General features: G+C 48.9%; 1 protein-coding gene across 2 annotated transcripts in view; it reads right to left on the bottom strand.

Moving 5' to 3' along the window:
- The window catches only part of SNCB (synuclein beta), a 95529-nt gene that overhangs the window by 16658 nt on the left and 63241 nt on the right, over positions 1–15630 (bottom strand). For both annotated transcript variants that reach the window (XM_069244561.1, XM_069244562.1), the window contains exon 5: positions 2407–2496. In XM_069244561.1, the coding sequence (XP_069100662.1) occupies positions 2407–2496 (90 nt within the window). The remainder of the gene's footprint in view (positions 1–2406; positions 2497–15630) is intronic.

Genomic DNA, 15630 nt, shown 5'->3' with positions numbered 1-15630 from the left:
ATTCTCTCCCCAACCCTTTTCAACCTTTACTTCGAAGCCCTCTGCACAATCCTCAAGGACTCTGGAGTTCTCTTCCACCTATTCGCCGACACCCGCATTTACTTGAAGGTCTGATGCCTGGAAGCATTCACCTGCTTATCCAAATTCCTGAACATCATTCAAGCTTGGATAACTAACAAGCACCTCAAACTAAACCAAGTGAAAACAGAAAATCTTCTCATCTCTCCAATAAAAGCTAACTTGCGGATCAAAGACTGGATGTCCAAGACAGGATGGATCGCCTCCTGGACATTGACATCCACCCTTTCATTATTCAGAATTCCAAATTGCTGGGATTCACCCTTGACAGTTGCCTATACTTCCAGAACCATATTTCCTCCATGGCTAAGAGTGCTTGTTTCCCAGTAAGGCTCTTTTGGGGAATCAGGAACTTCATTCCAGCACACAACCTCAAATCTGTTGCCCAGGCGCTCAAGCTCTTTAGACTCAACTACTGAATTCACTCCTTTATGGTTTTCCCAAAGTCCATCTAGGTCTTCTCAGAGCAGCCCTACATGCGGAAGTCCATTTCATAACGGGGCACAAGAAATGTAATACCATCTCCCTCATTCTACCCTCTCTGCAGTGGCTCCCATAGATGTGAGAGCTCAATTTAAAACTGCCCGCACCACTCACAAGGCTCTTCACTCCTCTTTACCCTCCTACCTGTCCGAGAAACTGAGACTCATAGGCACCAGCGAGATTCAAGAAATACTCATTTGCTCCTCCTCACCTCTCCCCTCCTCCCCCCTCCCACTTCAAGCACGAGCGATAGAGAAACCAATACTTCTCCAGAAGCGCCGCGAGACTCTGGAACTCCCTCCTGCTGAGCCGCCACCAAACCATGTCATGCCACCTTCAAACTCTTCTCTTAGAAAGACACCTGGCCTTAACATCTCGTGCTTCCTCATGCTCCTGACAATTGAACCCCAACCTCAAACAGCACAGAAAACTTATGAACCTCATGTAGTACTGTACCACCTGCTTTTCACTGCTATGTTTTACATTAAATATGTGTGAAGTGCTGTACCTCACGGGGAGGCTAACCCGGGGAACACTCCACCTCTATTGTACATTTATATTTTCTATTTATTATTGACATGTTCTGATTTATTGTGAAGCGTTTGGATGCTTCCGTGTCATGTCTGCACTAGATAAGATCACAAAAATAAAAAAATAAATATCAGGCTATGAGAAGTGACTAACTTCCCAGGTCTTTCACATTCAAACGTGAGATGACTGCTTCTGACCTAAGGGACTTGCAGATACACAATTCTGTGGTGTTCTGCTTCCTTCAAAGGAGGGCTTGTTTTGTACATCTCTGTTATATACCTCCATCACTTCAGCCTTACTTCAGATTTGTCAATTTTCACTCATTAGAAGTAATCCTCACACTGTGAAAGGCAGTCTCACTCCCAGAGCGATCCACGGGGGATTTCAAGCGTAATGCATTGAGTGCCAAACAGCTGGGGAGGTGAAAGCACCATGTCCAGTCAACCCCCTAAATTACGGTTTACCTCTGGATCAGATGTTTTTTCACCTAAGTTTCTCCTGCCTCCTTGATGGGAGCTGCTTCAGTAAGAATACAGGCACTGGCAAAGCCAATAATTTGATTGCTTTTTGAATCCTCAATAACTGTTTGAAAAAAACTGCTTCAAAGACAAAAAATACAACCAAAACATTTTTATGTATACGAGTCTATGACAAGAAGAATTTATTGTGTGATAATTCAGGGTAGTTTTGTGATACAAAATAGTCCCTTGTGCAGTCCAGTGCAAGCACTCCGTAGTTTGCGGAAGGTTATACCAAACAGCCAGTGGCATGAGGTGAGTGAGTACTACTCCTCTGGGTGAATTCAAATCTCACTCTATGTATATTTTAAAGAATTAGTAGCAGGAGGTCTTGCAGATACAAGCCCTGTCAAGCCTGTCTTAAAAGGATAGCAGCTCCTGTAGAAATTATTCTTATTTTTTGAAGACAGATCACCAAAGTATGTCAATAAAAACATCAATGTGCCTGAACCGCTGGCTTTTTTCTCCCTGTGCCTGGGGTACATTTGTTTATTTTTCCTGTACAGTGCCACCAAGTAGGCAAATAGCAGATGGGAATAGCACTTGGGGGTTGTGGGCTACCTTATCAAGGGCAGTCTATAAATGCTATTTCCATCAATCTGTCCTGTTCCCGTTACCACCACTTCTAAATCAGGCCAATGAACTTTTCATTGCTGGTAAACGTTGTTAAAATATCGTTTTGGAGGACTTAACCCACCAAATATCACGCTTGTGGACCTCCAGAGATTTCGGTCTCTCTTACATCACTGTTGGGGCTCCCCGGTACCCTCCAAACCTTCTAGCAGACCACACTCACCTGTGGGGGCGCTTCATAGTTTTCCCCTTCTGGCTCTAGCAGTGGCTCAGCTGCGGAACCTTCCAAGACCTCCTGGCCGACCTCCTCGGGCTGCAGTGTGGGGGAAGAAGACAGAGTGGCTCATTTGTAGATAACGCCATAGCACTTTAAGGCATCGTAACAAGTGCTACCAGTGCTCAGTTCAACAGTGCATGAGTGAAGGACCCGGGAATGATGAGGAAGCGTGGTGGGACAAAGATATATTATGCATCCTTGATAGGATGTTGCTGTCACTATAGGGGAATGTTTTCATCACACAGTATTGCGCCCTTTCAAAAGCAGGGGCCCAAGTCGTGTGCAAACCTTCACCCTGTCCTGGCCAGTTTGCAAATAACACATTGCATTCTGGGACTTGCAGTTTTAACCTTCAGTATTGAAAGCATTGGTTAAAAAGCTAGCAAGCAAAGTGATTTTAACTAGAAAAGGCTGATTGTATGTGTCACAGCTGACACGGAACAACTTGGCCACCATGTTAAAGATGAAGCCTCCAGGTATACATATCTAGATGAGCGACTAGCTAAGTGTTCCCAAAGTGTGCATTATGACCCATTGGTGGGTTGTCGGCTGATATTTGGCGGGTCGTGGAAGTCCATGCAATAAATAAAGATGTCTTTAAATTCTGTACTCCTCACATTTGCTATGCTTCAAGACAGAGGTCAAATGTCAGGCTATGTCTTCAAACAAACTGCTGTTTTTTTTTCAACAAGGAGATTGGTGTTTAAAAACTTTTCTCACTTTGTAGTCAGTGAGAGAAAAATGAAGTGTATTATGTAACAAACTTGCTCAGGTACAGAGGTGTGAAAGGTAATAGGATGTCATTTTTATAACACACAACAAAATGTAAATACCTGTAAATAAACTGTACACATTCAGCAATCAGAAAAGCAAAATGAAGTACTTTTTTTTTAACTCTGAAGTGTGATGGAAGCAAAGATTTTAATAGGATCCAAACAAATCAATACACTTTACTTAGTGATGCATAAATGATAAATATTCGCTGAAACCCCATTTCCACATATTATCATTTGTGAGCAATATAGTTCAATCTGTAAAACTGTACATCTGTGCACCTTTAGTGGCCGTGGCATTGGAAAATATATTGTCTGTAAATGACAGTGCTCTACCACACGAAGCTTTACAGTAGTTACATTTAAAAAATCGAACACCTCATGTTTATTAAAGCTAGATTTGTCTCAAACGTTTGTCATTCTAAAAAGTGGGTCATGGTTATAAAAAGTTTGGAAAGCACTGCGTGACTAGTTAGATCATCTGAAAAGCCCTCAAGACAGAGGCTAAGCAAGTGAAATGTTGGGCTTCGGACAAGGACATTTCAGTACTTGCACAGACACTAAAAAGCACCTGCTTTTAATTTTTATAATTTTGGCCTCTCTACGAGTGTATGTTTATGATTCACCAATGCAATCCCCTTTGTTCTGTTTTGTTCTGTTACCAAAGTTTTTAAAGAACATTTTATCCAATTCACACAAGTTTGATGGAACACAGGAGACAAAGCTCCAAAGGTCGTGCACAGCGGAGGTACATAGATGACTCATAAACCATAATATATTTCTACATATCTCTTTCTCACACACACACACACACCCCCAAAGGTAATCTATATTATGCATTAAGAAAACACAAATGTTGCAGTACATTCTCTAGCAGCAGTATCTTTAGCCATTTGAGGTAGGAACAACACATTTTTTGTGGAATTCAGCAAATTATGTGACAAGTTACGTGGCAATTGGAGTAAATACACAAATTTACGGCAATGCTGCAGCCACATAATTGCATAAATTCTCTAGGCCTCAATAGCATTCATTATTTTGCAACAAATTAATCATAAAAGATAAATCTGTCTACATATATGTGTTTGGGTGTATGTGAGTGTGTGTGCACTAAGTGTCATATATACACACACACACACACACACTCGCGCACACACACATCACTTTCACTGCAGAGGCATAAATATAAACATAATATCAGTAATATCTAGGGCAGATGTCCCTCACTGGGGATACTTAGCGGGTCAATATTACATTTCCGAAAGGTTCACTAATGACTTCATAATGTACAGTTTCCAAAGTGTGGTTCAAACGGATGCCAACAGGTATTAGAGCCACGCAGCATCATTTAGTGGCTTAGCGACACATGCAGCACTGTTCACTGGTCTATTAACATGTGCACCACCTCCCAGTAGCTTGTGAATATTTACAGTGTGCATCAATTGAATTCTACACAGTACCACCACTGGGCTTGTAGACATATGAAGATTGTTTTTCTAAATCATGAGCAGCACCTATCAATTGACTTCAAAATCTCAACAGAAACTAACAGTATAAATGTATATCAGATATGGGGTCTTTGGTTGGCAGTCAGGTTACCCCCTGTCCAAGCAAGGACCCTCACTCTAGTCAGGGTAAAAGAGAATCACCCTCAGCTAACCCCCGCTCGCTCCCTTGGTAGCTTGGCACGAGCAGTAGGCCTAAATTCAGAGTGCTGGTGTAAAGAATGTGTACCAACACACAGAGTCACTTAATGAAAACACTACAAAATAACACAACACAGGTTTAGAACAATAGAAAATATTTATCTAAACAAAACAAGACCAAAGTGACAAAAATCCACAATACACAAGTCAAGTTATCAATTAAAAACCAAAAAGAGTCTTCATGTAATTTTAAATACAACGCTAACGCTGTTAGCGTGGGAATGTACCTGGGTGCATCAAAAATAACACCGCATGGGCGAGTGTGCGTCAAAAAGGGCTTGCGTTGCGTCGATATCACTCACAAGCGAGACCGTGCGTTGTTTCTCCTTCAGTCAAGTCGGAGTGCGTTGTTTCTTCTCTCTGCAGAAGAGCGATGCGTCGATTCGAACAGCACTCTTGGGTCCGGGCAGGCCTTGCATCATTTTTACATGCCCAGCGATGTTTGCGTCGGAAATCATGCTGCACGATGATCCAAAAACCACGCAGCGCGGGTTGCAATCTTACCAGCCTCTGTCAGCGATGCTGCACGTTGTTTCTCCAGCCGCATGTGTCAATCTTCCAGCCGTGCTGCAATCGAGCAGCGATTGTCAGCCGCAAAGCCGGCGGCGCGTCTATTTTTCAACCGCGTATCGGAGTTGTGTCGATCTTCTCCCCGCACAGCGGTCTGTGTGTGGATTTCTCACTCTTGTCCTGCCAGCTTCTCCTTTCAGGGTCCCAGGAACTGGATGGGCACCACTTGGCAGGGTAGGAGTCTCAGCAGAGGCTCCAGGTGCTGGCAGAGAGAAGTCTTTGCTGTCCCTGAAACTTCAACAACAGGAGGCAAGCTCTAGTTCAAGCCCTTGGAGAGTTCTTCACAAGAAGGAAGGCAACACAAATTCCAGTTTTTGTCCTCTAGCACAGGCAGAAGCAGCAACTGCAGGATAGTTCCACAAAGCACAGTCAAAGGCAGGGCATCTCTTCATCCTCAGCTCCTCAGCTCTTCTCCAGGCAGAGGTTCCTCTTGGTTTCCAGAAGTGTTCTAAAGTCTGTTGTTTTGGGTGCCCTTCTTATACCCATGTTTCCCTTTGAAGTAGGCTTACTTCAAAGAAAATTCTCTCTTGTTTGTGAAATCCTGCCTTGCCCAGGGCAGGCCACAGACACACACCAGGGGCTTGGAGACTGCATTGTGTGAGGGCAGACACAGCCCTTTCAGGTGTGAGTGACCACTCCTCCCCTCCCTCCTACCACAGATGGCTCATCAGGAAATGCAGACTACACCCCAGCTCCCTTGTGTCACTGTCTAGTATGAGGTGCAACCAGCCGAACTGTCAAACTGACCCAGACAGGGAATCCACAAACAGGCAGAGTCACAGAAATGGTTTAAGCAAGAAAAAGCTCACTTTCTAAAAATTGCATTTTCAAACACACAATCTTAAATCAACTTTACTAAAAGATGTATTTTTAAATTGTGAGCTCAAAGACCCCAAACTCCACATGTCTAGCCGGTCCCAAAGGGAATCTACACTTTAATCATATTTAAAGGTAGCCTCCATGTTAACCTATGAGAGGGACAGGCCTTCCAACAGTGAAAAACGATTTTAGCAGCATTTCACTGTCAGGGTATATAAAACACATTACTATATGTCCTACCTACCATACACTGCACCCTGCCCTTGGGGCTACCTAGGGCCTACCTTAGGGGTGTCTTACATGTGAGAAAAGGGAAGGTTTAGGCCTGGCAGGTGGGTACACTTGCCAAGTCGAATTTACAGTTTAAAACTGCACACACAGACACTGTAGTGGCAGGCCTGGGACATGATTACAGGGCTACTAATGTGGGTGACACAACCAGTGCTGTAGGCCCAATAGAAGCATTTGATTTACAGGCCCTGTGCACTTTACTAGGGACTTACTAGTAAATCAAATATGCCAATCATGGAGAAACCAATCAACAATATAATTTACACAGGGAGCATATGCACTTTAGCACTGGTTAGCAGTGGTAAAGTGCTCAGAGTTCTAAAGCCAACAAAAACAGGTCAGAAAAAATAGGGGGAAGGAGGCAAAAAGATTGGGGATGACCCTGCAAAAAGGGCAAATTCCAACAATGTATATATATAAAAACATGTATACACCCCTCAGCACTTATGGATATGCACAGAACCCTTACTAGTACACATACAAGTGCACAGCATCCACAGCAGTTACACATGTGTGCGTCACTCCATTGTGCCACATATGCATGCCCCACCTCTATTTCATAGCTTACAACTACGTGTAATACCCCTCAGTGGGCTTCTCATCTTGCACAGCACCCTCAAACCAACTTAGAAAAAGCCTAGTAACTCCCTGATGTCTCAGAGACACTCGCATCACCCCCGAATACGGTAATAAGCATGTGCATCACCACACAGCAGGGCTCAGAACGTGCTCTGCGTGGGCAAAGAAACACACTGATAACCCTCGGGGGCTATAGCGGGCCGATACATGTGAGCTGCATCATTAGGCAGCCTTATAAACATCTGCGGCACCTTCCGCAGGCCTCTGCTGTCAGTGGTATCGACTTTGCCTGTCACTGCTTTCGGCCACTTTTGGATTAGCATCCAAGGGAAACAAGGCAATTAGAGAATTAGAGGCATTAATGACGGGGTGATGGATGGAGCGCGATCCCATGGGATCAGCAGCTCCGCCACCTCTGCAAATCGCATCACTTATGCGGTGGAGGGTTGCCTGCTCACTTGCAGGGCCACCGTAGGGTCTGAACAGTCTGTTCACTTACAGTGCAGTCCCAGTACTGCACAGCCTGCTCACTTACAGTACAGTCCCAGTACTGCATAGCCCGCTCACTTACTTACAGTATAATCCGATTACTGCACAGCCTCTTCACTTACAGTGCAGCCCCAGTACTGCACAGCCTGCTCACTTAGTTACAGTATAATCTGATTACTGCACAGCCTGTTAATTTACAGTGCAGTCCCAGTACTGCATAGCTTGCTCACTTACTTACAATATAATCTGATTACTGCACAGCCTGTTCACTTACAGTACAGTCCCAGTACTGCATAGCCCGCTCACTTACAGTACAGTCCCAGTACTGCATAGCCCGCTCACTTACTTACAGTATAATCCGATTACTGCACAGCCTGTTCACTTACAGTACAGCCCCAGTACAGCACAGCCTGCTCACTTAGTTACAGTATAATCTGATTACTGCACAGCCTGTTAATTTACAGTGCAGTCCCAGTACTGCATAGCCTGCTCACTTACTTACAATATAATCTGATTACTGCACAGCCTGTTCACTTACAGTACAGTCCCAGTACTGCACAGCCTGCTCACTTACAGTACAGTCCCAGTACTGCATAGCCCGCTCACTTACTTACAGTATAATCCGATTACTGCACAGCCTGTTCACTTACAGTACAGCCCCAGTACAGCACAACCTGCTCACTTAGTTACAGTATAATCTGATTACTGCACAGCCTGTTAATTTACAGTGCAGTCCCAGTACTGCATAGCCGGCTCACTTACTTACAATATAATCTGATTACTGCACAGCCTGTTCACTTACAGTACAGTCCCAGTACTGCATAGCCCGCTCACTTACTTACAGTACAATCTCAGTCCTGCACAGCCAGTGCAGTACTGCACAGCCTGCTCACTTACAGTACAGTCCCAGTACTGCACAGCCTGCTCACGTACAGTACAGGCCCAGTACTGCATAGCCCGCTCACTTACTTACAGTACAATCTCAGTCCTGCACAGCCAGTGCAGTACTGCACAACCTGCTCACTTACAGTGTAGTCCCAGTACTCCATAGCCTGCTTGTTTAAATACAATCCCAGTACTGCACAGCCTGTTCACTCACAGTGCAGTTCCAGTACTGCAAAACCCACTCACTTACAGCAAAATCTCAGTATCGCACAGCCTGTTCACTTACAGTGCAGTCCTAGTCCTGCATAGTCCGCTCACTTACTTACAGTACAATGTCAATCCTGCACAGCCTGTTCACTTACAGTACAGTCCCAGTACTGCATAGCCCGCTTGCTTAAGTACAATCCCAGTACTGCACAATCTGTTCACTCACAGTGCAGTTCCAGTACTGCAAAGCCCACTCACTTACAGTAAAATCTCACTATCGCACAGCCTGTTCACTTACAGTACAGTCCCAGTACTGCATAGTCCACTCACTTATTTACAGTCCAATCTCAATCATGCACAACCTGTTCACTTAGAGTGCAGTCTCAGTTCTACGTGGCCCGCTCGCTTAAGTACAACCCCAGTACTGCACAGCCTGTTCATTTACAGTGCAGTCCCAGTACTGGATAGCCTGCTCACTTATAGCATAATCCGATTACTGCAGAGCCTGTTCATTTACAGTACAGTCCCAGTACTGCATAGCCTACTGTTTGGCCGGCCGTCTCGGCACGGTGTTGCTGGGCTGGCGAGAGCAGAGCACAGGCTCCCAGCAGCAGCTCTGAGCAGCATCAGAGGAGTCAGGGGAGCAGTGGCGTGGAGGTAAGTTTTTATTTTTTTATTATATTTTCCGAATTTAATGTTTTTGTTCCCTCTCCCCCCCCCCGCGCACCCCCTCCCCTCACCCCGTCACGCGCCGCCCCACCCCTTCAACGCGCAGCGAGCCGCGACTGGTACTATCCCCACCTCTGAACAACCTGCTCCCTTACAGAGCTACTTCCATCTCTGCTCACATTGCTTTGCACAAGATGTACACCTACAGCGCCACCTGCAGCTATGTCCAGGCTGCCTTCTCGTTGCACAAAGCCCAGCCCCGCTCCGGTACCGCGTGATGCACTCTTACGGCGCTATGTGAAACTGCACAACCTCTCGCCTGACAGTACCACCTCCCCACCTCCCTCCAAGGGGTGTGCACTTCCGGCTCTCTTACACAGCCTGCTTACTTACAGTGCGACCCTCGGCTCTCGGAGAGACTGCTCACTTTTATTGTCACATCCAGCCCTGCACACAATGCCTGCTTAGAGTCCCGCTCCAGTTCAGTGACAGCATGCTCGTATAGTGGCTACTTCCGGCACAGCGAGCGCACTGTGAAGAAATCATTCAAGCGCGTGTGTTTCACACTCTTTGTTGTTTGATTTGACGTTCTCCATGGACTCATGCCTTTCTAACAGGCTTTCGCCCCATGTGCTCGCTAGAAAAGGTATACTTTTTTCTTTTCAATACAAACCACGCTGTTGTGGTTCTGCAGCGTCCCTTCAGGGCACCAGGCTTCCGAGAGAACCTGTCTCAATATTAAGAGCTGCCTCCTTGTAAATCGGAAAAACCCAAGCTTGGAATACCGACTCTTCTGCAGATCTGCTGTTTATGAAAGGTGGGGTACAGGCTAAATCAACCCGGCTTCATCCTTTCCTGCACACAACCAAGGGTAGGTCGCTCCCCCTGCCGCTGCAGCTCCTCCAGGTTCCTGAGTTCCTGAGACCCACCCCACAGTAAGTACCCCCCACCTCCCAGCCCCTCGTTCTGCCCTGCGCTACTCACCCTCTCTCCTGCTCCTGCTTCTTTTCCTCTTTCCTTCTTCTCTGTTCTTCCTCCTCGCTTCTCGTCTGTATTCTTCTTCTGTACTCCTCTTCTCCCCGTCTTCTCTCCTCTTCTCTTCTTCCTCATCTTCAGCTGTGGTATTCTGCACCCTGTTTCTTCGTTTTTTGTATCTCCCTCCGTGTTCTTCTGTGTTCTTCTGTGTTCCTCTGTCTTCTTCTGTCTTCCTCTGTCTTCCTCTGTCTTCCTCTGTCTTCTTCTGTCTTCCTCTGTGTTTTTCTGTCTTCCTCGGTGTTCTTCTGTCTCCCTCTGTGTTCTTCTGTATTCTTCTCTGTTCTTCTGTCTTCTTCTGTCTTCTTCTGTCTTCCTCTGTCTTCTTCTGTATTCTTCTGTGTTCTTCTGTATTCTTCTCTGTTCTTCTGTACTCCTCTCTGTTCTTCTGTGTTCTTCTGTGTGTCTTCTGCTCTTCCGGTCTTCTGCTCTTCCGGTCTTCAGTCCTTCCGGTCTTCTGCTCTTCTGTTCTTCTTTTCTTCTGTTCTTCTTTTCTTCTTGTCTTCTTGTCTTCTTGTCTTCTGCCTTCGGCTCTTCTGCCTCCTCCGTCCTCTTCTCCCCGCGCCTGCCCTCCTGCTCCTGCCTCATCCCCCTCCCCCACTCGCATCCCCCCCTCTATCTCCCCTATCTAACCCGTTCACTTTCTACCTCCCTCACTCCTCCTATCTACCTATCTCTCCATCTCTCTATCCCACTATCCAACTCCCTCACTCTCCACCTCCTCCTATCTTCCTATCTTCCTATCTCTCTATCTTTTTCCCTATCTATCGATTTCTCTATCTACCTTTTCTCTCTACCTATTTCTCTATCTCTCCCCCCCTCCCGCCACCCCCTCTATTATCTATCTTCCTATCCCCTCACTCTACCTCTCACCCACCTCTACAACCCCCCCTCCCCTATCTTCACAACCCTACACCTATCTTTCTCCCTAATCTCCTAAACCTCCTAACACTCTCCCCCCTCCACCCTTAAACCCCCCTCCCCCAGCTCTTCTCACTCTACCTGTCCCCCCCCTCCCTCGCGCTTTCCCGCCGCGACCTCCTGCACGCCCCCGCCCCCCAGCTCCCATTCGCCCCCAGCTGACCCCTCCCCCCCTCCTACCTCATATGGCGGCCGCTGCGCGACAGTGGTAGCGACCTTTGACCCAAGGGTAGGTTGCTCCCCCTGCCGCTGCAGCTCCTCCAGGTTCCTGAGTTCCTGAGACCCACCCCACAGTAAGTACCTCCCAGCCCCTCGTTCTGCCCCGCGCTACTCACCCTCTCTCCTGCTCCTGCTTCTTTTCCTCTTTCCTTCTTCTCTGTTCTTCCTCCTCGCTCCTCGTCTGTATTCTTCTTCTGTACTCCTCTTCTCCCCGTCTTCTCTCCTCTTCTCTTCTTCCTCATCTTCTGCTGTGGTATTCTGCACCCTGTTTCTTCGTTTTTTGTATCTCCCTCCGTGTTCTTCTGTGTTCTTCTGTGTTCCTCTGTCTTCTTCTGTCTTCCTCTGTCTTCCTCTGTCTTCGTCTGTCTTCCTCTGTGTTTTTCTGTCTTCCTCGGTGTTCTTCTGTCTCCCTCTGTGTTCTTCTGTATTCTTCTCTGTTCTTCTGTCTTCTTCTGTCTTCTTCTGTCTTCCTCTGTCTTCTTCTGTATTCTTCTGTGTTCTTCTGTATTCTTCTCTGTTCTTCTGTACTCCTCTCTGTTCTTCTGTGTTCTTCTGTGTTCTTCTGTGTGTCTTCTGCTCTTCCGGTCTTCTGCTCTTCCGGTCTTCAGTCCTTCCGGTCTTCTGCTCTTCTGTTCTTCTTTACTTCTGTTCTTCTTTTCTTCTTGTCTTCTTGTCTTCTGCCTTCGGCTCTTCTGCCTCCTCCGTCCTCTTCTCCCCGCGCCTGCCCTCCTGCTCCTGCCTCATCCCCCTCCCCCACTCGCATCCCCCCCTCTATCTCCCCTATCTAACCCGTTCACTTTCTACCTCCCTCACTCCTCCTATCTACCTATCTCTCCATCTCTCTATCCCACTATCCAACTCCCTCACTCTCCACCTCCTCCTATCTTCCTATCTTCCTATCTCTCTATCTTTTTCCCTATCTATCGATTTCTCTATCTACCTTTTCTCTCTACCTATTTCTCTATCTCTCCCCCCCTCCCGCCACCCCCTCTATTACCTATCTTCCTATCCCCTCACTCTACCTCTCACCCTCACCCACCTCTACAACCCCCCCTCCCCTATCTTCACAACCCTACACCTATCTTTCTCCCTAATCTCCTAAACCTCCTAACACTCTCCCCCCTCCATCCTTAAACCCCCCTCCCCCAGCTCTTCTCACTCTACCTGTCCCCCCCCCTCCCTCGCGCTTTCCCGCTTCGACCTCCTGCACACCCCCGCCCCCCAGCTCCCATTCGCCCCCAGCTGACCCCTCCCCCCCCCTCCTACCTCATATGGCGGCCGCTGTGCCTGGCCCGCGCCCAGCGCCATGACCCCTGGTCCCCAGCGCTCCCAAGCCCCGATGATCCGCTATGACCCCACCACCCTCCATGCCCTCAACCCAGGACGCTCCAACACCTGCTTCCAAGCTCACCCCAAACGCACCCATGGACCCTTCGCCTGCAACTCCTGCAAACGCATCTTCCACCACGCAACAACTACGACCACAAGCCCACGCGCCATCAACCACCTCAAGTGCATCCTAGTCAACGCTCGCTCCGTTCACAAACACGCCGTTGAACTCTGGGACCTCCTAGACTCCACAGCACCGGACGTCGCCTTCATCACGGAGACCTGGATGAATGCCTCCTCTGCTCCAGACATCGCCACCGCCATCCCCAAAGGCTACAAGATCTCCAGGAAAGACCGCACCAACCAAGTAGGAGGAGGCATCGCCATCGTCTTCAAAGACTCCATCAGCGTCACCACCTCCACTGAAGACTCCCCTCTTGCCGCTGAACACCTGCATTTTCAGATTCGCACCGACCCGAGGACCACCCTCAGAGGATCTCTCGTCTACCGTCCTCCCGGACCTCGCGCCCCTTTCAGCGACACCATCGCCGACTTCATCTCCCCGCACGCCCTCGCCTCACCGGACTACATCCTCCTAGGCGACCTCAACTTCCATCTGGAACAAAACAACGACCCCAACACCACCACCCTGCTCGACAACCTCGCCAACCTCGGCCTCAAACAACTGGTGAACACTGCCACCCACATCGCCGGACACACACTCGACCCTATCTTCTCCGCCAGCAAACACGTCTTCTTCAGCCACGCCTCCGCCCTTCATTGGACCGACCACAGCTGCGTCCACTTCACATTCCGACGCGAGACCCGCCACCTCCGCACTCAACCCATCCCTCGCCGACAGTGGAACAAGATCCCTGAAGAGCAACTCTTCGCCGCACTCGCCACCAACCAACCCACCCTCACCACCGACCCCAACGTCGCAGCCCTCAACCTCACAAACTGGATCTCCAACTGCGCAGACAACCTTGCTCCCCTCAAACGCTCGCAGCGACAGAACAACACCAAGAAACCCCTCTGGTTCTCTGACACCCTCAAAGAATCAAAGAAAACTTGTCGCGCACTTGAGAAAGCCTGGCGCAAGGACCGCACCGCTGACAACATGACCGCCCTCAAGAACGCTACCCGCAAACACCACCACCTGATCCGCACTGCCAAAAGGAATTTTTTCACCGACAGACTGGACAAAAACAGCCACAACAGCAGAGAACTCTTCAGCATCGTCAAGGAGTTCTCCAACCCCAGCGCCAACGCCAACGCCGTCACGCCCTCACAGGATCTATGCGAATCCCTCGCCACTTTCTTCCATCGCAAGATCAGCGACCTCCACGACAGCTTCGGACACCAGACCCAACCTAACACCACCGAACCCACATCCCCGACCATCACCCTCAACAACTGGACCCACATCAGCACGGAAGAAACCAAATCCATCATGAACTCTATCCACTCCGGCGCCCCTTCGGACCCCTGCCCGCACTTCATCTTTAACAAAGCCAACAACATCATCGCCCCGCACCTCCAGACCGTCATCAACTCTTCTTTCTCTTCTGCTACCTTCCCCGAATGCTGGAAACACGCCGAAGTCAACGCCCTACTAAAGAAACCTACGGCTGACCCGAGCGACCTGAAAAACTTCCGCCCCATCTCCCTTCTGCCTTTCCCAGCCAAAGTATTAGAGAAGACCGTCAACAAACAGCTGACCACCTTCCTGGAAGACAACAACCTGCTCGACCCCTCACAGACCGGATTCCGAACCAACCACAGCACTGAAACCGCCCTCATCTCAGTCACAGACGACATCAGAACCCTGATGGACAACGGTGAAACAGTCGCCCTCATTCTTCTTGACCTCTCGGCTGCCTTTGACACCGTCTGTCACCGTACCCTAATCACCCGCCTCCGCTCCACCGGGATCCAAGACCAGGCCCTGGACTGGATCGCCTCCTTCCTCGTAAACCGCTCCCAAAGAGTCTACCTCCCTCCGTTTCGCTCAGAACCCACTGAGATCATCTGCGGCGTACCTCAAGGCTCATCACTCAGCCCGACACTCTTCAATGTCTACATGAGCCCCCTCGCTAACATCGTACGCAAGCACGACATCATCATCACCTCCTACGCCGACGACACCCAACTTATACTCTCCCTCACCAAGGACCCCGCCAGCGCCAAGACCAACCTACAAGAGGGTATGAAGGACGTCGCAGATTGGATGAGGCTCAGCCGCCTAAAGCTGAACTCTGAAAAAACTGAAGTCCTCATCCTCGGCAACACCCCGTCCGCCTGGGACGACTCCTGGTGGCCCACGGCCCTCGGCACCGCACCGACCCCCGCAGACCACGCCCCCAACCTCGGCTTCATTTTGGACCCCCTTCTCACCATGACCAAGCAAGTCAACGCCGTGTCCTCCGCCTGCTTCCTCACCCTCCGCATGCTCCGCAAGATCTTCCGCTGGATCCCCGCCGACACCAGAAAAACCGTGACCCACGCCCTCGTCACGAGCCGCCTGGACTACGGCAACACCCTCTACGCTGGGACCACCGCCAAACTCCAAAATCGCCTGCAACGCATTCAAAACGCCTCAGCCCGCCTCATCCTCGACGTACCCCGCAACAGCCACATCTCCGCACACCTGAGACACCTGCATTGGCTCCCAGTCAGCA

Source organism: Pleurodeles waltl, chromosome 7 (genome assembly GCF_031143425.1).
Source record: "Pleurodeles waltl isolate 20211129_DDA chromosome 7, aPleWal1.hap1.20221129, whole genome shotgun sequence".
In the NCBI taxonomy this organism is placed as follows: domain Eukaryota; kingdom Metazoa; phylum Chordata; class Amphibia; order Caudata; family Salamandridae; genus Pleurodeles; species Pleurodeles waltl.
Note: the sequence above shows the minus strand (reverse complement) of the source record. Positions and strands in the feature narration are given on the sequence as shown.